General features: G+C 46.1%; 1 protein-coding gene and 1 long non-coding RNA gene across 10 annotated transcripts in view; one reads left to right on the forward strand and one right to left on the reverse strand.

The window, feature by feature from the left end:
* The window catches only part of ARHGAP24 (Rho GTPase activating protein 24), a 299225-nt gene that overhangs the window by 92425 nt on the left and 182461 nt on the right, over positions 1–24339 (reverse strand). Inside the window, exon 1 of one of the 9 annotated variants that reach the window (XM_039913804.1) lies at positions 15670–15779. The exons of 7 other annotated variants lie outside the window; for them this stretch is intronic. In XM_039913804.1, coding sequence (XP_039769738.1) covers positions 15670–15712 — 43 coding nt within the window. In that variant the 5' untranslated portion in view covers positions 15713–15779. Of the gene's footprint in view, positions 1–9495; positions 9598–15669; positions 15780–24339 lie in introns of those variants that run through there. One more of the 9 variants, XM_029077193.2, reaches the window with a different exon arrangement.
* Positions 9753–12074, forward strand: LOC114815683. The gene is made up of 3 exons (XR_003763486.1): positions 9753–9840; positions 10344–10427; positions 11919–12074. It is a non-coding gene; the product is annotated as an uncharacterized LOC114815683 (long non-coding RNA).

Below are 24339 nucleotides of genomic sequence, written 5' to 3' on the forward strand. Positions count from 1 at the left end.
TTTGGAGTCAGAGGTCATGGGTTCGAATCCAGGCTCGGCCACTTGTCAGCTGTGTGACTTTGGGCAAGTCACTTAACTTCTCGGTGCCTCAGTTACCTCATCTTTAAAATGGGGATTAAGGCTGTGAGCCCCACGTGGGACAACCTGATTCCCCTGTGTCTACCCCAGCGCTTAGAACAGTGCTTGGCACATAGTAAGCGCTTAACAAATACCAACATTATTAGTATTATTACTCTTCCAAGCATTTAATACAATGCTCTGTACACAGTAAGCACTCAATAAATATGAATGAGAAATGAATATTGGATCCAGTCCCTGTCCCACATAGGTCAGTCAGTTAACTGCATTTATTGAGCGCTTACTATGTGCACAGCACTGTACTAAGTCCTTGGGAGAGTACAAAGATATAACAGACACATTCCCTGTCCACAGAGAGCTTACAGTCTGGGGTAAATAAATAAATTACAGAGATGGACATAAGTTTTGTGCGGCTGGGACGAGGGATGAACAAAGGGAGCAAGTCAGGGTGCCACAGAAGGGAGTGGGAGAAAAGGATAGGGGGGCTTAGGGAAGGCTTGGAGGAGATGTGCTCTCAAAAAGGCTTTGAAGGAGGGAGTAATTGTCTGTCGGATACGAGGAGGGAGGGTGCTCCTGGACAGAGGCAGGATATGGAACAGGGGTGGGCGGTAAGATAGATGAGATTGAGGCACAGTGAGAAGGTTGGCATTAGAGAAGCAAAGTGTGAGGGCTGGATTGTAGGAGAGTAGCGAAGTGAGGTAGAAGGGGGCAAGGTACTGGAGTGCTTTAAAGCAAATGGTGAGGAGTTTTTGTTTGATGCAGAGGTGAATGAGCAACAACTGGAGTTTCTTTAGTTTCCTGAGGAGTGGGAAACATGACCTGAGCGTTTCTGTAGAAAAATGATCCTAATCTATTTTAGCACTTGGACGAATTTCCTCACAGTTTCCAAATGAACTCCAGATAGGGCATTAATGTGGCGCATGCTCACAGGGCAAGCGGCAAAGATGGTTTTATCTCATCTTCAAAAAGCAATGGCTTGAGAAGCTGGGTTCAAATGCTGCCTCTGCTACCCCCAGCTGCTCAGCACTTATATCTAGATCTTTATACCCCTACTATTTCCCTCCTCTGCAATTTATTTTAATCTCTGCCCCCTGAAAACTCAAACCTCCTTGTGGGCAGGAGCGTGCCTACCAACTCGATCGTATTGTAGTCACTCAGTTGATCGTATTTAATGAGCAATTACTGTGTGCAGTGTTATACTAAATACTTGGGAGAGTAGAGTATAACAATATAACAGATACATTCCCTGCCCACAGTGAGCTTACAGTCTAGAGGGGGAAACAGATATTAACAGAAATAAATTACAGATATATACATTGTAGTCTCCCAAGTGCTTATACAGCACTCGGCACACAGAAAAGGCTCAATAAATACCATTGATTGATTGATTGTTTGACTGCTTGCTTGTGATCGTGGGCAAGTCACTTGACTTCTCTTTACCTCAGTCTCCTCACCTGTAAAATGGGGATAAACAACCTGTTCTCCTTCCCCTTTAGACTGGGAGCCCCATGTAGGTCAGGGATGGTGTCCACCCTGAGTGTCGTGCATCTATTCCAGGGCTTAGCACAGTGCTTGGCACAGAATAATGCTTCACAATTGATGACATCATCATCAGAACCCAACACTGATTGCACTCCAGCATCCAGGAGGAGTTTTATTTGGACACATTCCTTACTGATACCTCGGATGTGGAATAAATTAATTTTTTTTTCCCAAAGTGCTTTCACATTAACTGTCTCATTTTGTTTCTACAGCAACCTTCCGAGGCAGGAAGAGATAGGTACTGTTATGCTGATTTTACAGAAGAGGAAACTGAGGCACAGAGATGTAGAGTGATTGGCCTGAGGTCATAGAACAGGCCAGTGAAAGAGTGAGAACCAGAACCAGCATCTTCTGATCATGGGCCTGTGCTCTTTCCAAGAGGCCACACTGCCATGGCAGACTTACCAGGTTGCGCACATTCATACCAACATTTTCCCTTGTAATTTCCCAACAACTGTCAACTTCAATCCTTTGCTCTTTGAGAGCTGAGCTACACAATATAGGTCTCTATCTATCTGTTAATGTCTGTCTTCCTTTCTAAAATGTAAGCTCAATGTGGGCAGGGAATGTGTCTGTTATACTTTATGGTGCTTTGCACACGGTAAGCGCTCAATAGATACAACTGACTGACAAAATTAGATTGACCGACTGACTGACTCTGATGGCTTCACCCAGGTCGGATGCAGCTGTATTTTTTGTTGTATTGCTTTTTGGGGAGTGAATATATGGTTTTAAAAAACTCGTTCTGGTTAGGGCTGCTCAATGTTGATCTCAGAAAAAACATGAAAAAGGTCTTTTAGTTTCTTTCGTCTTTGGCTTTCAGGGCTCCCAGTGTCTGCTTCTCTTTATGCTAAGGTACTTCCATACCAGGAACTAGCCTGGTTATTGATATTTTAAAAACACTAGTCTATCCTGACTAGCTTGAACAGTGCTTGATGGATAGTAAGGGATTAACAAATACCAATTTTACTATTATTTTTACTTATTACTACTATTTTTAGCATCTTCTATTAGGTCCTTCTGCTTTGCCTGACTCTCCTGTAGTTTCACCATAAAGCAGCTGCTTTGTAACTAGTGCTTGCTCTCCAGAACCTCAAACAGTGCTGCGCTCTCAGTAGTTGCTCCACACAGCCATCTGTATGGATTTATACTAAACTTGCCTTTTCCCATAGTACTGGTTTCCATCAGAGCCTCGGGCAGAGCCAAGCCCAAAAGGAAACCCAGGGAGATATGTCTGGCTCATCTGCATCGCCCCTGGGCTGTGGGGACCTCTGGGCATTTGTCTCTGATTGGACTTGCTCTCCGCAAGCGCCCTCCATGTCCTTGTCGTCAAGGTCAGCCTAGAGAATGGGTGTGGGGGAAAGAGCATGGGAAAATGTGGCCTAAGAGTTGCTTCCCTGCCTCTCTCCTGGAAAGGGAGGGAAGGGGGGAGAGAGGGGGGAAGAGAGAGAGAGAAAAAGAGAGAGATCCCAGGTTCCAAGGAGAAAAATCCTCGGGTGAGGATGATTTAACAAGGGCCCCTCTGACCCTTAAAGGCAAAAAGGCCAGACAAAGGTGAAGGTTGGGAGTCCCTCTGCCCTAGACCTGCTTCTAAACTCATTCCAAGAATGCTTATATTCGCATTTATTGAGCACTTACTGTGTGCAATTAGCTTGGGAAGGTACAATACAACAATAAAGTGGACATATTCCCTTCCCACAGTGAGCTTACAGTCTAGAGGGACTTACAGTCCATCAGGCCCTCCTGATGCCTGGGGTCAGAAGGACCTGAGTTCTGATCCCAGCTCCATCATAAGTCTGCTGTGTGGCCTTGGGCAAGTCATTTAACTTCTCTATGCCTCAGTTCCCTCATCTGTAAAGTGGAAATACAGTATTTGATCCCCATGTGGGACAGGGACTCTCTCCAACCTGATTAGCTTGTATCTATCACAGCGCTTAATACAGTGCCTGGCACATAGTAAGCAGTTAACAAATATCACTGGAAAAAACGAAGAAAAAAAGTAAAAAAGAATACCATTTTAAAAGGTGTGCAGTGCAGGTTGATTCCCCCACCCTCCCAGCTCTGGCCTTCCATTCTGCTGTTCTCTTGGGGATATCTTTATGTGTGCCTTCACCTATTCTCTTGTGATATATGTTAAGCGCTTACTATGTGTCAAGCACTGAACTAAGAGCAGAGATAGCTACAAGATAAACAGAATTCAGGCAGGATGGGACATGTTCAGGCAAAAGCTGTCAATCAGACAGATCCTTGGTCCAATAAGGAGGCTTAACAGTAAGGTACAACCCCCAAACTTCAAATCCCTTAAATACAGCTTTAAGACACTAGCTTTCATCTAATCCATATTGATTACGGCAAAAACAATTCTCTGCAAATCAACATTTTTGTGGATTGGAAATGAAGCTGAAATCGTTTGGGCCATGACCATGGGGATAATTTTGCATTCCAACAGATGTTAGTCTTGTTCTCCGCATACACAGCCAAAAGCACTAGCAAACCACTACAACCCGGATCTAATAAGCAAACAAAATGGGAGCTAAGTAGGGAGGCGAATGCCCAAGGGGTAGAGAGGGAGGGAGGGAGGGAGGGAAAGGAGGGAGAAATGAGGGAAAAGAAGGGGAAGAAAAAAGAGAGAAGAAAGGGGAGATACATAGTCATAGTGGGAGGAATAGGAACAGAGTCCCATTTAATGACGGTTTCCCTTCGTTGATAATGCCAGTAGAATAACCGGAATGAGGCTCAGAACAAAGGTTTTCTAATACGCTAAACTTCTGAAAATGTAAAGGTTGGAATAAAAGCTGGAGATAAAGAAGGAGGAGAAGAAAAGTCAGAGGGGAGAGATAACACAAATGGGTCGGCTACGTCACAGTTTCCTTGGAAAAGATGACAGATATTTATCGAGTACAATAACTTTCAGCTTTTGTCTCCTTTTTACAAGGTACCATAGTTTCCAGTAAAAACTATTAGGTATTATCTAGCAATCACTTGACACCTGTTCTCAGCCTAGGCACACGATCAATAATTACAGTATAAAACATTTTCCTTTATGGATGTAACTGGAGGAGAAGGGGGAGATTTGAGGGTTCAGTGGAAAGGGGGCATAGGGAAAAGTTGGCTTGCGGGGAGAAGGGAAAGTTAGGAATGAGAAGGCAAGGGAGAGATGGGGGAACTGGAGATAGGAGGAAGAGATGGAGGAGATGCATTATTAAAATCACTTCTTTTCCAAGAGGCCTTCCCCGACGAAGCACTCTTTTCCCCAACTCACTCTCGCTTTTGCGTCATCTAAGTACTTTGATCTGTAACCTTTGGACATTTGAAATCTGCCCCAACCCCACTGCACCCGTGTTACATCTTTAAATTATATATGATAAATTACTTATTCATGTTGTCTCCCCCTCGTAGACTATAAGCTTGTTATGAACAGGGAATAGGTCTCCTAATTCTACTGTACTGCTTTCTCCCAAGTGCTTAGTACAGTCTCTGCACATAACAAGCTTTCAATAAATACTGTTCATTGATTGAGAACAGAGGATGATGGGGAGAGATAAATCAATCATTTACTGACTGCTTACTGTGTGCTGAGCATTGTACTAAGCTCTTGGGAAAGATGGGGGAGAACAGGAGTGAGCGGGCAAAGAGAAAACAGCAGAGCAGAAAAAGCTATGAGAGAGTCTGGGACATCAGACGATGGTGGGTAAAGTGCTCTGCACACAGTGAGCGTTCAATAAAAACCATTGAATGAATGAAGAGGCGAGATGTGAAGGGACACATGATACTAACAATAATAATAATGATGGTATTTTTTAAGCGCTTACTATGTGCCAAGCATTGTTCACATGATAAGCAGTGTGGCCTAGAGGAAAGAGCATGGGCTTGGGTGTTAGGAGGATCTGGTTTCTAATCCCAGCTCCACCACTTGTCTGTTGTGTGACCTTGGACGAGTCACTTCTCTATACTTCAGTTTTCACATCTATAATATGGGGATTAAGGCTGTGAGCCCTATGCAGGAGATGGAATGTGTCCAACTTGATTATCTACCCCAGCTCTCAGTACAGTGCCTGGAATTTAGTAAGTGCTTAAAACTTATTCCACAAGAACCTCCAGTGGCTGCCCATCCACTGCCACATCAAACAGATACTCCTTACCATTAGCTTTAGAGCCCTCAATCAGCTTGCCTCATCCTATCTCACCTCATTTATCGCCTACTCCAGCCCAGGCTGAGCAGTCCGCTCTTCTGGCGCCAGCTTACTCACTATGCCCTGATCTTGTCTATCTCACCACCGATCCCTTTCCCACATTCTCCCTCTGGCCTAGAACTCCCTCCGCCTCCATATGTTAGACCGCCAGTCTCCCAACCTTCAAATCATCATTAAGGTCACACCTCCTCCAAGAGGCCTTCCCCGTTTAAGCCCTCTTTTCCCTGGCTCTCTTCCTTCTGCGTCATCTTTGCACTTGGATCTGAAATCACTGGGCATTTGATATTCGTCCCAAGCCCAACCCGACAGCACTTACGTACATATTTTCAAATTATATACTGTAAATTATTCATTTATATTAATGTATTTTCCCCATCTAGACGGTAAGCTTGTTATGGACAGGGAATGCATCCGTTTATTCTGTTGGATTGTACTCTCCTAAGCATTTGGTATAGTGCTCTGCACATATCATTAAGTACCACTGATTAACAAATACCACAAAAAAAGGGAAAAAACTGAAGGATACGCCTTGTCCGGTTTTGCCACTGACCGTCCGGTTACCCACTGGCCAATCCCCTTCCTGGAACAGATTCACCCTCAGGAACTTTGAGGTCCAGTATTTTAATTTTCAGTGCCGAGTCCCCCTCTGCCATGGCTCCTGCCCCTGGATGCGGTGGCTTGGACACAGCATCTGAGGAGCAGCGTGGCCTAGAAAATACAGCTCAGGCTTGAAAGTTAGAAGGATCCTGGCTCTGCCACTTCTCTGCTGTGTGTGATCTTGGGCAAGTCACTTCACTTCTCTATGACTCAATTACCTCATTTGGAAAATGGGAATTGAGATTCTGAGTTTCAGGTGGGCAGGGACTGGGTCCAACCTGATTTGCTTGCGTCTACCCCAGTGCTTAGAACAGTGCCTGGCACTTAGTAAGCGCTTAACAAATACCACAATCATCACTATTATCGCATGGATCAACAATCCATCTACTATCCACACAGACCTGCATCCAGAGGGGATTGGGCATCATCAGTCCCCTCCCTGCCTACCTGCCAGGGTGCTCCTAGGGGAGAGAAGTGGCGTTCTCACACCCCTCCACAGTATAAGCTTGTTGAGGGCAGGGAACGAGTCTATCCACTGTTATATGGCAATCTTCCAAGCATTTAGCATAGTGCTCTGCCCACAGTAAGCATTCAATAAACACGATTGATTGATTGATTGATTGATTGATGGTGCCCAGATTCATAGGTCCAGAAGGGGGGCAGGGGAGTTCTGTGGTATTGGAAGGACCCTAATAATCATCATGATTATCATCATGACCATAATAATTGTATCTTCTAAGCACCTACTATGAGCCAAGCACTACGCTAAGCACTGGAGTAAGCAGCACCTACTATGAGCCAAGCACTATGCTAAGCACTGGTGTAGGTATCAGATAGGTTGGACACAGTCCCTGTCCCACCTGGGGCTCACAGTCTTAGTAGGAGGGAGAGCAGAGAGTGAATCCCACTTCTCAAGATGAGGAAACTGAGAAACAGTGCAGCCAAGCACCTTGTCCCAGGTCACACAGCAGGCAAGGGCCAGGATTACAAATCAACTGCTCAATCAATGGTATTTATTGAGCACTTACTGTGTGTAGAACACTGTACTATGTGCACGTGGGATAACCCAATATAACAGAAACGGTAGACACACCAGTCCTCTTTCCACTAGGTCCCACTGATCTTTCCAGGGGATGACCAATAGAGGCCCAGGAGAGGCCAGACCAAGTCCAGTTTGCCCAAATAGCCACCTGACACAGCAGCAAGGGAAGGTAGCTCGTGTTCTGCTGCTCTCTGAGTAAAGCCACTGCGGACTGCTTCTAACATTTCCACTCAAGGTCCATTTTACATTCTTTACTGTATTTGCCGTCTGAGACTGTTCAAACAAGAGGTGTGATTCTTAGAATCTAAAACGCCAAAATAAACATTTTCCACATTTCACTGAACTCAGCAAATGATTTGAAAAGAGTTCGATCTCGCAGTAGCTTGTGCTACTGGAGGAATGGACAATTTGACTAATATCTTGATTTTGCTCTCTTCGTACCTAACATCAAGCCAACTGCAATTCATTTACAATGAATTCTGCTGCATAATTGAACTCGATAACTTCCCATCTTAAAAGCGTTGCAGTATGCTTGCTCATTTTAGACAGAGCCAAGGGATTTCTACACATTTCACATGCCAAATTGTATGATGAATTTCTGAAGCCAACTTCAATTCAGGAAATTGTACCCAAAAAAGTCAACATAATCCCAAATGACTTCTCAATGCACCTGGGATGAGTTCTGTGCATATGCAGATTGTGCGTAAACACAAACAGATAGATGGTGGTACACACTTCAAAACTCTTTCCGCTCGGGTTAGTTTTATACCCTCGAAAGTACATCAGAACTCCAGGTAAAATGAATATCCTATTTTCTATTCCTTTTCTTTTACATGATATCTGTTAAGCACTTACTATGTATCAAACACTGTCTTAAACACTGGGGTAGGTATAAGTGAATTAGGTTAGACATAGTCCCCGTCCCACATGGCACTCACAGTCTAAGTAGGAGGGAGAACAGGAGAACTGAGGCAGAGAGAGTTAAAGTGACACGTCCAAGGTCACACAGCAAGCAACTGGCAGAGCCAGAATTAGAACCCAGATCCTCCAACTCCCTGGCCCGTGCTGAATTTATTTCATTGTCTATCTCCCCTACTAAATAGTAAGAGGGATCACATCCACTAGCTCTACTGTACTCTTGCAGTCACTTAGTACAGAGCTCCATAAAGAGTGAGCGTTCAAAAAAGACTACTGATTGATTGACTGTCTCTTTCTTGAATAAGAAAGGAAAAAAATCAGGTGGCTATATTAAAACCAGGAAATGCACAAGTTCACAGCCTTCTCTCAGTCTCTCAGTTGGGGTGATCAATTAATCAATGGGATGGATTCAGCACTTATTTTGTATCAGGTACTTGGTTAGAGTACAACAGAGTTAAGAGACATGACAGCTACCCTCAGGAGGCTTACAGGCTAGGGTACGGCCAAGAAGCCAGCAGACTCCCTTGAATGAATCATGTTGTGGGAAACGGCTTTTAGATACATTCAGAAAGGGGTTTTTTTTATGGTATCTGTTAAGTGTTTACTATGCGCCAGGCACTGTACTAAGCACTGAGGGAGATGCAAGTTAATCAGGTTGGACACAGTCTCTGCCCCACATGGGTCTCACAGTCTTAATCCCCATTTTACAGATGAGGTAACTGCAACCCGAGAATTGAGGTGACCTGCCCAAGGTCACGCAGCTGACAAGTGTCTGAGCTGAGATTAGAACCCAGGTCCTTCTGACTCCCAGACCCGTGCTCTATCCATTAGGCCACGCTGCTTCTCTTGAGCTTCTCTGTTCTGTTTGTGTGTCCACTCGCAGAACCCTGAACCACCACAGAAGCCGTTGAAAAAGAGCCCAAAGACACAGAGTTAAAATAAGATCGTATTTCACCGGGAACCCGTCCAGAGATCCGAAGCAGGCAGCGTTCTGGGCTGACTGGGCATTGGGGGGGAGAATATCCAAGGTTGGAAGCCATCCGCCCAGCTCACTCTCTTAATAAACGGTGACTTAGAGACACACACCCCGCCGGCCCCACCACAGGTAATAAGCACAGGCAATACCTGGAGAGGTGTCTCCGACTGCAAGGAACATCTCTGCCTGCTCCCCTTGTCCCGTGCACACACTCCGACTTCAGGTGCCTGTCACCCAAGCAGGCATTTGTCGGCGGGAAGGCAAAACGGAGCTGCTGAGGAGAATCCTCTCAGAGCCCGCCCTCGCCGGCCGGCCCCTGCTCTGGTCTCCTTTCCGGCTGCTGCTTCTGCCGCCCGCTCCCTGCCCGTTCTCCCATGATCCCAGCGACCGACAAGAGAAGCGGACGCTTGGACTCTTCCTCAGCAAACCGGGGGTGCCCTCATGGCCCGGAACTTCAGGGACCAAGGGCTCGGTCTCACAAGGTCACGGGGAAAGTAAGCTCGGGCAGAGAGAGGAGGGAGACGTGGTGGGGAGAGAAGGGGAGGGACAGCAAAATGGAAAAGGGGAAAGAAAGCAAGGGAAGGAGGGAGATGGAGGGTGGTGGGAGAGAGGAAGAAAAAGAGAAGTATGTGTGAGAGAGAGAATGGGGGAGGGAAAGGGTAAGAGAGAGGAAGAGAGGGCAAGGGGGGAGGGAGAAAGAGGGAGTGAGAGAGAGAGAGGGAAAGAGGAAAGGGACAGGCTCTAATAACCAGGGCTTCTCAAGAGATCCTGAGTTCTAGAAATCACAGCCAAGACAGCCAGAGGTCAGGAGAGCAATGAAACCGAGAATCCAGAATTGGCGCAGAGCCAATCTGCTTCCCCAGAAATACTCCTTGGGCAATAAGTGTGTGTGTGTGTGTGTGTGTGTGTGTTCTGTCTGCACATCTCTCGTCTAACCCTTCTCTGATTTGCCTCTGCCTCTCTTGTCTCTGACCATCTCTGTCTCCTTGCCTCGAAGCCTAAACTTCTCCTAGTCTCTTCTGATCATATCCTTTTCCAATCTGATGAGAGGCCCAAAGCCTCTTTGATCACCTTGTACCAGGTAAGAAAATTAGAATCTGTAAAGATGCCTCAGAGTGATTTATGGCCAAAAAAATAATCCCTGCTGCCGGATGCCTGTTTCGGAGGGTGGCGGGAGGAGGTGGCAGCTAGGCCTCCTTGCTCAGAACAAGAGAGGAGCCTGGAGAGGGAGGGGATCGGGGAGAGAGAAAGGGGTTAACCCTCTCCAGGAGGGGAAGGGGAAGGGAAGACACTCCCTACTTGCCCTGCGGATGGGGAACAGAAAGGATTACTTCAAGAGAGTAGACTGTATGCTTGTTGTGGGCAGGGAATGTGTCTGTTATATCATTAGAGGGTACTCTCCCACGCGTTTAGTACAGGGCTCTACACACAGTAAGCGCTCGATAAATATGAACGACTGACCGAGGTGTGGATTTCGCCGTCAGCTTGTTGAGGTCAGGGAACATGTCTACCAACTCTGTTATAATGCCCTCTCCCAAGCCGCTTAGTATAGTGCTCCCCTCACGGTAAGTGCTCAATAAATATGATCAATTTATTGATTGATCAGCTTCCCCAATTGGCCCTCGCTTCTTAAGTAGATGTGTATTTCAACCCCGCACCTCTCTGTGGCAGGCTGAGTTGAACTCTAACTGCCTGAGGGAGACACGATTAAACTGTAAGCCCATCAAACGGCAGGGACTGTCTCTGTTGCCGACTTGTTCATTCCAAGCACTTAGTACAGTGCTCTGCACATAGTAAGCGCTCAATAAATACTATTGAATGACAGTGATGACCTCCGTGACCTTCTCCAGCAAAGCGAGGGCCACGCTTGGTTGCTAGCAGCACATAAAGCAGGGAGGGCATGGCAGGGTCTGTTGCTTGTCGGGAGAGGGGTGGAGGAATCCCTTTTCTGTTCCACTCGCTGCCCATGCCCCCTCACGGTGGTTGCTGTTGGTGGAGTGTGGATGGCTCAGTGTCACCCATCATCACTCCTGGAAAACAAGGAAGCAGGGATAGACCACTGGATCACTGAAGAGGCAGCTGCTCTGCTCCACAGCAACAGACCTGCCTTGTCTCCGATCACCCTACTCACCCCAAAGGGCAAAGCCAGCAAGAGAGGAACGCTAAACATAGCCCGCTTGCCAGAGGAAATGTGTCTGGCGAGTATTACCCTCACAGAGCAAACACCGATTGAAAACGCCCCTATCATGAATGGAGTAAAGCAGGTTATGTAAGTAATTCTGGTTTTCTTTGAGCTAATCCTTAAAAACATGCGGTGAACGATGGGGAGGGGTGATATGCTAGAGAAACTGATCGAGAGTATTTATTTCTGTGTGCTAAACACTGACTAAGCACTTGGGATAGTGCAGTACTGCAAAGTTGGTAGACACGTTCCCTGCCCACACAAGCATATGGTCCAGAAGTATAGGAAAAGTGGAGACAGAGAGAATATGAGAGATGGGAGAGGATATTAAGGGGAGAGAGATGGAGACAGGGGGAAATAGAAAACCCATAATATATTTCTCTTCAACAGATGCCTCTCAAAGTACATTTGATCTGGATGGAACGGGAGAGCAGCAGTCCAATTTAATACTGAATTTGGTGACTGAGGAAAGCCACGTATTAAAAACAATAACAATAATAATTTGTTGCTGAATCGTAATTTCCAAGCGCTTAGGATGGTGTTCTGCACACAGTAAGTGCTCAATAAATACGATTAAATGAGTGAATGATGATTTTGGAATGTGAGAAGTGGTTACTATGTGGTAAGCACTATAGTATTTTCTGGGTTAGATAGAAGATTAAAAGGTTGGACACAGTGGCCATCTCATAAGGGGTTCACATTCTAAGGTGGAAGGAGAATGGGTACTGAATCTCCCTTTTTACAAAGGAAGAAACCGAGTCCTAAGAAGTTAAGTGAATTGCCCAAGTTTACCCAGCAGGCAAGCATCCGAGCCAAGATTAGAACTCAGGTGTCCTGACTCTTAGTTCCATGCTCTTCTCCCTACATCACGATGCTTCTCTATTCTGGAATGAAATTCCTATTGTGCTTTCTATATCAGGTTTCCAAAATACCAACTCTCAGTGAAGCCTGAGTAAATCAATCAATCACTGGTATTTACTGAGTGGCTCCCTGCCTATACTGAGCTAACAGTCTAGAGGTGGGGTCAGACATTAATGTGATTAAATAATTTAGAATATATAATTTAAAGATATGCACATAAGGGCTCTGTGGTGGGGCAAATATCAAAAGTCCAAGCATCGCAGATCCAACTGCACAGACGATGCAGAAGGGAGAGCGACGGGGGAAAAGAGGACTTAACTGGGGAAGGCTTCTTAGAGGAGATGTGATCTTAATAATGCTTTGAAGGTGGAGAGAGGGGTGGTCTAGTGTGTATGAAGCGGGAGAGAGTTCCAAGCTAGGAGGAGCACGCGGGAAAGGGGTCAGAGGCGAGATAGACGAGACTGAGGCACAGTGAGTAAGATGGGACCAGAGGAGTGGAGTGTGCGGGCTGGGCTGCAGTAGGAAAACAGTGAGATGAGGTAGGATGGGGAGAACTAAACGAGTGCTTTCAGCAGGGTTTTCCTCACAACCCAGCGTGGGCTTTATCTGTTCTTCCCCGGAAAGAGCAAGAGTAGGAAGGTAAAATGTCTGCTGCCGCTCTATCTTCTCCTTGGCTCTAACCGTCCCTCATGACAACAGCTCTCTCAGCTCCACGGGCAGGAGTGTTTTCCTGGACAACTGAAAATAGGCTGGGTTTTTGAATGATCTCCTCGCCTCCTTGCTCCTGATCCTGTGGTTAAGCAACCCTTGCCAGTGGAGAGGATGATGCCCCGAGTCATCCCTGTTCACTGTACGTCCACTGGAGGCCAATCTGTCTGAACACCGAATATGCCATTTTGCTTCTGAACTGAGATGAGTTGTTTTTTGTCATCTGAAGCAGCAGAACGTGAAGTTCATCCTGAATTTTCAATCTAAGGAATTACGCTTTGCCCTTGGGGTTGGAATAGCTGATTTCCCTCCCCTCCTTCCCCCTCTTTTAACCCCTCCCCACTTCTCACAAGTGGTGGAGAAGGAGACGTGTCAAGAACAGAGAGAGCTAAGGTCAGGTTCTGTGCCCAGTTCATTTTTCTACCTTCTGAGCTTCTGGCTCAGGCAACTTCTAACAAATTAGTTTCAAAAACAGATAGGAGATGCGAAAGAATGAATAAATGAATAGGAGGCAGAGAAGGGTGATTAATGGGGCCAAATCCACGGTGAATCTCTCTTTCTCTCCTTCCCCCCGGAGCCACCCCTACGGCAAGCATGGCCTGGAAAATCTGAATAAGGCAGGATGACCTAACGGAAAGACAATGCGACTCAGCATCAAGATATGTGATCTAATTTTGACTCCACCCCTGGCCTGCTGGGTGACCTTGGGCAAGTCCCTTAACCAATAAATCAATGGTATTTATTAAGTACTTACTTTGTGCAGAGCACTGTACCAAGAACTTGGGAGAGCAATAATAATAATAATAATGTTGGTATTTGTTAAGCGCTTACTAATAATAATGTTGGTGTTTGTTAAGCGCTTACAATGTGCAGAGCACTGTTCTAAGCGCTGGGGTAGATACAGGGTATCAGGTCGTCCCAGGTGAGGCTCACAGTTAATCCCCATTTTACAGATGAAGTAACTGAGGCACAGAGAAGTGAAGTGACTCGCCCACAGTCACACAGCTGACAAGTGGCAGAGCCGGGAGTCGAACTCGTGACCTCTGACTCCGAAGCCCAGGCTCTTTCCGCTGAGCCACGCTGCCGAGCACTGTTCTAAGTGCTGGGGTAGATATAGGGTAATCAGGTTGTCCCACGTAAGGCTCACGGTCTTAATCCCCATTTTACAGATGACGTAACTGAGGCACCGAGAAGTGAAGTGACTTGCCCAAAGTCACACAGCTGACGAGTAGCAGAGCCGGAATTAGAACCCATGACCTCTGACTCCTAAGCACGTGTTCTTTCCACTGAGCCAAGCACGTTCCCTGTTCACAATAAGCTTACCATCTAGAGGGGGAGACAGATGTTAATATAAATGAATATATTACAGATATGTGCTGTGAGGCTGAAGGAGGGGTGAAAAAAAGGAGGAAATCCAAGTTCGAGGGCAACACAGATCGGAAAGGGAGAAGAGGAAATGAGGGCTTAACTTCCCCGGGCCTCCGTTTTCTCAGCTGTAAAATGGGGATAAGACACTACACCTCCACCCCTCTCAGACTGTGAGCGCCAAGTGTGAGGATTCTCAGAGTTGGAAGGCTCAATTGCTCTCTTTCTAGCAAGCTCCCTCTTCCTCAGCGAGGAGGAAACGTCTCGCTGTGGATACAGTGCTCTGTGCAGAGTAAGCGCTCCGTAAATACCACTGATGGATCGACTGACTGATCGAGCTGGCTCTTGGGTGAAGCACTCGACTGAGGAGAGTCTGGACATAACGTGACTCTCCTTGTTCAGATTTGGAGGTTCAGAGCTGGAGCTGCAAGAGGTCCCCATTGTCCTCTGCCTCATCCTCTGCTGTGATGGTCACACGCTCCCACTATACGCGGAAAACCTCCAAAATGCTCAGTAATCTTCCCTTTGCTCTTGCACTCAGTAGGTATATGTCTAGTGGGAAGAGCATGGGCTGGGAGGCAGGGGGACAGTGTTGTCTAGCGGACAGAGCACGGACCTGGGAGTCAGAAGGATCTGGGTTCCGGTCCCAGCTCGGCCACTTGTCTGCTGTGTGATCCTGAGCAAGTCACTTCACTGCTCTGTGCCTCAGTTACCTCATCTGTCAAATGGGGATTAAACTGTGAGGGCTTTAAGGGACAGGGACTGTGTCCAGCCCGATTATCTTGTATCAACCCCAGCATTTCATACAGTGCCTGCCATATAGTAAGTGCTTAAAAAATACCACAACTATTGTTAGTCTACTCCTGGCTTTTTGCTTCTTGCCTATCCTGTGACCTTGGGGAAATTGCTTAACTTCTCTGTGCCTTAGTTTCCCCCTTTGTAAAATTAGGAATGAAATACCAGTTCTCTTTCCCTCCTCACATTGTTTCTCCTGGGTATATCAGAGATTGTGTCCAATGGAATTAACTTGTATCTACCCCAGTGCTTAGTAGATTGCTTAAATACAACTGTTCCTATAATCATTATTATCAATATTATCATTAATAAATAACCTCAACCGAGTGATTGATGCAGTCACTCTTCCCGGCCAGCTGGACCAGGAAAATGACTTCTCCCTCTTCCTCTGTCCCAGCTCCAGACTTCCTACCATCTCTTCCGATTTCCCTGGCTGGTCCCTGCTTGCTTCTCATTCAGGATCGTGTCCAGCTGAGGAGCTATCGAAGACGATCTCGAGATCGACTTCGACATGCAGCCTTCCGATTCCAAACAGCTTCGAGAAGAAATCTGTGGAACAGGGGGAGGCAAGGCCCCTGCAGCTCGGCTCCTTCCTTTCAGGTGTTCTGGAAGAGGTGAGAGTCAAGCACTCAAATCATTAGGGCAGAGTACTCGGACCACAGGGCAGTGCTTTGGCAGTGATGGGCGAAAAAGGTTGGGGAGGCTGGAGTTGAGAGATTCATTACGGAAGGCCTCGGGGAAAAGATGGGATTTCATTGGGACTTTGAAGATGGGGAAAGCAGTGGTCTGCTGGCTGTGTAGCGGGAGGGAGTTCCAGGCAGGAGGGAGGGCCTGAACGGGGCCTCAACTACGATGAGGAGAGAGATAAAAGCGAGGCACCACGAGTAGGTGGACGAGAGGAGCTAACTATGTGAGCTGGGCGGTAGCGGGAGGGTACAGATGGATAGAGAGCTGATTGAGTGCCTTAACAGCTTTGCTCGGGGGCTTCTGTGGACAGTTTAGGAATTCTAAAACATGATCCCTGCCTCCAAGGAGCTTACAAACTAGTGGGGGCAACAGATAGAAAATGATTGATGGATGGGAGGAAAATGAGACAAGAAATGTGGTTAAATGGAAAAATATGTACTTAAATAGCAGCATATATAAGTCTAAGTATAGAATAATAATAATAATGATGTTGCTACTTGTTAAGCGCTTACTATGTGCAGAGCACTGTTCTAAGTGCTCACAGTCTTAATCCTCATTTTACAGATGAGGTCACTGAGGCACAGCGAAGTTAAGTGACTAGCCCACAGTCACACAGCTGACAAGTGGCAGAGCAGGTATTCCAACCCATGACCTCGGACTCCCAAGCCCGGGCTCTTTCACTGAGCCACGCTGAAGACGCCAAGCAGCATATAGAAGGGCAATGGGTTTTTATATTTGTTTGTATGGTATTCATTAAGCGCATACTATGTGCCAGGCAACGTTCTATGTGCTGGGGTAGATACAAGCTGATCAGGTTGGACCAAGTCCCTGTCCCACATGTGGCTCACGGTCTTAATCCCCATTTTATAGATTAGGTAACTGAAGCTCAGAGAAGTGAAGTGACTTGCCCAAGGTCACAGCAGATAAGTGGCTGAGTCTGGATTAGAACCCACGTCCTTCTGACTCCCAGGCCAGTGCTCTGACCACTAGGCCATGCTGGTTTTGAGTGCAAAGATATGGAGGTGGTGCAAAGGGACTGAGGTGGGAGTTGGGAGGATAAGACCTCTTCCTCCCTTCCTCTTCTGTGGGCATGCAAGGGTACGTGCCAGGGGCATGTGCATGCGTGTGTACAGGTGTGTGCATGCCTGTGTGTGTACACAGGATATACAGAATAAATAAATCATGGCGGAAAACAAATATTGAAACCACACATAAACATTAAACTGAGTCCCCGTGAGGACCAGTCAGCCCAGTGCTTCGCCTCCTCCCCAGGCCCCCAGAGATGCCTGGGAGAGCCCTGTGACTGTCTCCCCTAGAGCTGTTTGTGTCTAATCGCCCCACTCTAGAGAGCAGATGAGGACATCTGAAGGCTGCCAGGGTCTCTTAGAAGACTCCCAGAGCGTCCACTCTCTCCCCGCCCGGTCCACGGGAGGGTAACTCGTCCCTTCAAGTCCCCTAAGGGCCTCTTTGGGGCAGGCCTAGGCAGGGAGGGGGTTCTTGGAAGCTGTGGCGACCAGAGATCAGGGGAAGCTGAGGCCTTAGACCACCCAGGCCCCCCTGGCCCGGGGCCTGGAATCTTCCCTGGCATCCGACTCTGCCCTCCCTGCTGGTGGCCACTTGTTTTCCTGACACAAGCCGGCCCCAGCTGGCGGTGTGATTGGTGTCACAGGGAAATAAACAAAACGGAAGACTATTAACGAAGGGGCAGGCTCCCGGGTGCATATTTCTCACTAGCTTAAGGCTCATTACCCTGCAGTACAAAAGCTTCGGCTGCAGTAGAACATCTTTGTCTAACTTAATGTGATATGTTGCTCTTATCTGGAAATAACCTTTAAAGGACTAGGGAAATATCAAGCTTGAAGTTACCCATCTTGCACTCTGCCTCGAACGACTGGAGCAAAAGGCAGATTCTTCTTTCTTTTAGGGAAATGCTGAAAAGGCAGCCTTTCTGACCATCCTGGTTGCTTTGGCCTAGTGGAAAGAGCAAGGGCCTGGGGGCTTGGGAGTCAGAGGACCTGAGTTTTAGTTCCGGTCCTGCCACAGTGTGGGCTACCTGAAATCATAGAGAGATTGCCTTAGCAGACCATTCTCTTTTGTTCACCCCAACCTTGACGGGCGCATACCTTCTTTGACCCTTCGGCTAACCAAATGGGAGATGGGATTCAGATTGCAAGGGAAGGTCATCTGGGTATGATTCTAGTACGAAAATGCTAGAGCTTTATCAATCAATCAATCATTTGTATTTATTGAGCACTTACTGTGTGCCAACCACTGCATTAAGCATTGGGAGAGTCCAATAATTCAAAGTTGGTAGAAACATTCTCTGCTCATAATTAGCTTACAGGCTAGAGGGGGAGGCATATATTAATATAAATCAATGATGGATATATATATATATATATATATATATGAGGTGGGGCTGAGGGAAGGGTGAATAAAGGAAGCAAATAAATCCAAGCACAAGGGCGACGCAGAAAGGAGTAGGAGAAGAGGAAGTTAGGGCTTAGTCGAGGAAGGTCTCTTGGAAGAGATGTGTTTTTGTTAAGGTTCTGAAGGTGGGGAGAGTGATCATCTGTCAGATAAGACGAGAGAGGGTTTGGGACGTGGGCAAGAGGTCAGAGACGAGATAGAAGAGATTGAGGTACAGTGAAGAGGCTGGCATTAGCGGAGCGAAGCGTACAGGCTGAGTTGTAGTAGGAAGGCAGCAAGGTGAGGTGAGAGGGGAAAAGGTGATTGAGTGCTTTAAAACTGATGGTGAGGAGTTCATATCTTTGATATTAATATTAGTAGCTCTGAGTTAATATCATCCCCACAGGGTTAAATTGCTTTCACCCTCCTATGGGGAAGAAGATGCAAGCAGAGGTACACGTAAAAAGGTACCCAAAGAGAACTCATTCCACAGAGGGTTTCAGACCTGCCCGATACTATTTATCTTTCCTGGGGGAATCTGGACGGAGTATCTCCCTGGGAAAATCCACTTGGGTGCGGTATTAACAGGGTTAAATCAGCCCATTTCAAAAAGCTGAGGCCAATGGATTTTTGCATTAAAGTTATCTATTGATTTCCATCTTGATCTCCCTGAGGATTAAACCATCTGCACAATTGAAGAGCATAAAGATTTTCTTTAAATTCTCAGAGGCTGTTTTTCACTGGAGTTGTATTTCCCTGAAAAAAATTGTGTGTGTGTGTGTTTGGGGTGGGGGGAGGTTGCTCACATCATTGCCACCAGGTGATAGTAGACAGATGATCAATCAATAAATGGTTTTGATTTAACATTTACTGTGTGTAGGGCTCTGTACTGAGCACTTGGGAGAGTACAATACAAAAAAATTAACAGACACATTTCCTGCCCATAAGGAGCTTACAGTCTAGATGGGGAGCAGATTGAGGGATTTAAACTCTCGAAAGAAATTATCCAACAGTGTTATCTATCGAGTGCTTAACTGCATGCAGAACACTCTATTAAGCGCTTGGGAGAGTACTATAAAATAAAATTAGCAATGTGTTCCCGGCCCAAAACAAGTCTACGATCTAGGTCTAGACGAGGAAGCAGATTGAAAGACTTGAGTTCTCAAAAGAAAATGATCAACCAATGACATATGAATGCTCACTGTGTGCAGAGTACCTTACTAAGCGTTTGGGAGAATACAGTTCAAGAGAGTGAGTAGATATAAATCTGACCCTCAAGGAGTTCACCATTTAGCAGAAAGGCAGAAAATCAATCAGTGGCATTTACTGAGCACCTAGTGTGTGCAGAGCACTGTACTAAGCGCTCAGGAGACTATGCAGTTTAAGGTGAGTAAATACCCAAGGAGACAGGCACCACTTTCCTTCTTCAAAGACACAAGTTCTACATCAGAGCCCATCATTTGAGATCCTGGTGAGGAAGACGAAAACTAAAGTACAATTTCACTCCATTATGTTGTTTCCAGCCCCTACCGCTCTATTTGTTGAGCACTTATTCTGTGCCAAGCACTGGGGTTGATATGATAACCAGATAACCACCCCTGACCCACATGTCACAATCTAATGGGGAAGAGAAAACAGAGATCTCCGAGAAGCAGCATTGCCTAGTGACAAGAGCTCGGGCTTGGGAGTCAGAGGATGCGGGTTCTTCTAATTCCAAATCCGCCAAATGTCCACTGTGTGACTTTGGGCAAGTCACTTAACTTCTCTGTGCCTTAGTTACCTCATCTGTAAAATGGGATTAAGACTGTGAGCCCCGGGTGGGACAGGGACTGTATCTGATCTCATTATCCTGTATCTACCCCACTTAGCGCAGTATTTGGCCCATAATAAGTGCTTTAAAATACAATTATTATAATTATTATGATTACTGTTGTCCTTGTCACACTCAAAACAAGCCACAGACAGCCCTGGCGGGGGTTGAAAAAGTGCTAAAAAAGCACATTATTGCTGGGGGCGGGATTATAGTCCAGAGTTCTCAGACACTAGCAAAAAACTGCTAGCCTGAGGCATACAGAGAGTCTGAGGGGAACGCAGTGGAACAAACCATCTGAGGGATTCAGACAGAACCAAAAAAGGGCATCATGTGAACACCAACGGCTGAAGGAAGCAAAAGAAACTTGAAAGGAAAGTTACTGGACCAAACAGGCGGGAGAGGGAAGAAGGAAGAGGGGAGAAGACGTTTTTAACGGTGAGGCTGAAACGGACGGGAGTGATAACTTGCAGCAAGATACCTAGAATATCAACGATACTTAAGACTGAGTGAAAAAATCTGCCTTTTTTGTCTAAGGCCAACAGCTCTCTTGTTGCCTTCAGGTGATGATGAAACTTGCTGATGAAAATGGAATTCTAGGATAATAATGATAACAATAATAGTGTTTGTTAAGCAAGTACTATTTGCCAAACACACTACTAAGCACTGGGGTAGATGTAAAATAATCCAGCTGGACACAGTCCCTGTCCCACAATCTGAATAGCATTGTACAGTGTCACTCGAGGTGTGTGGCCTATTACAACAAGCTGTTCCATCCCCCTTCTAGTCCCTGTGAAACCCTGGGAGCCTAGGGGCTCGTTTTTTTATGTTTATTAAGCACTTACTATGTATCAAGCACTGTTCTAAGTGCTGAGGTAGAGAGCAATGAATCAGGTTGGACACAGTCCCTGTCCTAAATGAGGCTCACAGTCTAAGAAGGAGGGAGAACAGGAGAACTGAGACAGAAAAGTGAAGTGACTTGCCCAAGGTGACACAGCAATAAATTGGCAGATCCAGCATTAGAACCCAGGGCCTCCGACTCTCAGGCCCATTTTCTTTCAATCCCTTGGCAACGGTCAAGGGGTAGGGAAGAGGCTGAGGACAGAAAATGAAAATTTCATACACAAAAGCAACCAGTGCCATTTCAAACCAACCAGACCAGGAGCTGTGTCTAATTCCCCACTGGGTATGCTTTCCCAGGGTTTAGAACAGTGCTCTGCATACAGTAACTGTTTTAAAAAAATACCATTACTACTACTAACAGCTGAAAACCCAGCTATCCAGTATAAACCAGATGACTGACCACTCTCCTCCTGAGGTGAGGAAGCAGCATGGCCTAGTGGACAGAGCACAGGCCTGGGAGTCAAGAGGACCTGGGTTCTAATTCCAGCTCTGCCACTTGCCTGCTGGCTGGTTTGGGGCAAGTAACTTCACTTCTCTGGGCCTCAGTTCCCTCTTCTGCAAAATGGGGATGAAGACTGTGAGCCCTATGTGGGATAGGGACTGTCCCCAGCCCGATTTGATTGTAACCACCCCTGAACTTAGTAAAGTAGCTGGCACACAGTAAGCGCTTAACAAATACCACAATTTTCACCAGGGAACCCAGAAAGGGGCTTAACCACCAGTTGTGGCTGAAATATAGAGATCCTGCTTGAGTCAGGGGTAGGTGCAAAGAGGCAAATCAAGCTCATATATTTTTAACCCAGTTGGAATCGCAGAGCAACCTTTGTGTGCTCACTTCTTCAGAACAGCACAACAGTTCCCAACAGCTCACTTGGAAATTCCCCTTCTGGCCTCTTCTCCCTCCCTGCCTTTCTCCCTGCAACTATCAATGGTATTGACTGAATGCTTACTGTGGGCACAGCACTGTACTAAGCGCTTGGGAATGTACAACACAATAGAGTAGGTAAATACGTTCCCTGCTCACAATGAGCTTACAGTCTAGAGGATGGATACGTAAATAATAATAAATATTAGGGTACCTGTTAAGCACTTACTATGTGCCAAGCACTGTTCTAAGCACTGGGATAGATACAAGTTAATACGGTTGGCCACAGTCCCTGTTCCACATGGGGCTCTTATCCCCATTTTACAGATGACAGAATGGAGGCCCAAAGAAGTGAAGTGATTTGCCCAAGTTCTCACAGCAAAGTGGTGCAGAAGAATTAGAACCCAGGTCATTTTGACTCCCAGGCCCGTGCTCTATCCGCTAAACCAGGCTGATTCATGGCTGTCTAGATACAACCCACACCTCATGCAAAGAGAAAGAAATGTGGATGGGGAAAACATCCTGGCATGATGACACTAAAAGATAATTGTCTGAGAAAACCAGCCCGCCTGTGGTTACTCTCCATCCTACAACACTAGGTCTCGAAGGCTTGCCTGCTGGAAAATACCACGGTATTTTGGAGTTAATGGAGAGAATTAGATGTTGACTTGTAATCCAAACGCCTTGGAGTCATCGGGGATATTTCAGAATTAACATATGGAGAGTCACGGCTTACGCTTTTTATTGGAAACTATTTTCTCTACAGGCGCTGGGGCGGGGGGTGGAGGCGGGCAACGCTCAGACACCCAGGGAAACGGTCATAAACTGTCGGTTAAAGAGGCAGCGAGGGCCGTGAAGTCGGAGAATATAAGCTGTGGCTATAAATGGAGAAGCATGAAGATGATAAATGGAGACTACTGGATGAAGCATGGTCCGGGGAGTCAGAGGACCTGGGTTCTTAATCCCACCTCGGGCAAATGCCTGCCGTATGACCTTGGGCAAGTCGCTTCATTTTGTGCTTCAGTTTCCTCAACTGCAAAATGGGGATTCCAATACCTGTTCTCCCTCCTACCTAGACCCTAAGCCCCTTGAGGATGAGACAGAGGAAATCATCCCTGTGAGCCCGTTACTGGGCAGGGATTGTCTCTATCTGTTGCCGAAATGTACACTCTAAGCGCTTAGTACGGTGCTCTGCACATAGTAAGCGCTCAATAAATACTATTGAATGAATCCCTGCCCTTAAGCAATCTACAAACTAATGGGATGAGCAGATATAGAAGCAGCGAGGCTTAATGGAAAGAGTATGGGCTTGGGAGTCAGAGGTTATGGGTTCTAATCCTGGCTCCACCACTTAACAACTGTGTGATTTTGGGCATGTCACTTTATTTCAGTTACCTCGTCTGTAAAATGGGGACTAAGACTGAGAGCCCCACGTGGGACAACCCGTTGGTTAGAGTGTGGTGCTAATAACTCCAAGGCTGTGGGTTCGATCTCTGTGCAGGCCAGTTGTCTCTCAGTGCTTAGAAGAGTGCTTAGCACGTAGCAAGCCTTTAACAAATACCATCATTATTTATTACCTTGTACTTACTCCAATGCCTAGAACAGTGCTTGGCACATAGTAAGCACTTAAATATGATTATTATTAATAAATACAATAATTTACAAATATCCAGGTGTCACCACCCCTAAGAAATTTCCATCTCCATTATGATGAGCATGTTTCCCAAATAGGATGAATTTACTAATCTACTAACACTGTCCAACTCCAATCATTAAATCAATCAATGGTATTCACTGAGTGTTTACTGGGCACAGAACACCGTACCAAACGTCCGGGAGAGTACAGTGCGACTGAGCGCTCAATAAATACTATTGAATGAATGAATGAATGAGTAGGTAGACAAGTTCCCTGTCCACCCTGAGCTTATAGACTAGAAAGGGAAGCAGACATTAATACAAAATAAATCATTTTCAAATCAGCACATAAATGGGATTGTTCCATGCAATTGTAACAATTTAATTAATCATCCTCAGTGTTTCGATGCCCTCCAGGTCCAAGGACATTTTGGAGGATTTAATTTATCTAGAGAGTGCCTAGTTGTAGTAAGAGTAGTGGAAGAAGAAATGACGCTTATTGAATGTCCCTTGGGCATTAGTTCATTAGGGGAAGTACTCAACAAAAAAATGGAAAGGTTTCTGTCCACAAGGAGTTTACATTTTAACTGGAGGGGAAACCACTATAAAGCTATTTACAAGTAATAAAAAAACCCGTTCAATGCACAATTGAATAAACAGATATCCAGAAGTGTTGAGGGTGATATAAAGGGAAACTTTCCAATCACTGTGGCAAAGAGCTGAGACCAACTTTTCTCCCCAAGAGTCCTTCCAAAATCTCCATGACCCTCATC

Source organism: Ornithorhynchus anatinus, chromosome 12, assembly GCF_004115215.2.
Source record: "Ornithorhynchus anatinus isolate Pmale09 chromosome 12, mOrnAna1.pri.v4, whole genome shotgun sequence".
NCBI classification, from domain to species: Eukaryota; Metazoa; Chordata; class Mammalia; order Monotremata; family Ornithorhynchidae; genus Ornithorhynchus; species Ornithorhynchus anatinus.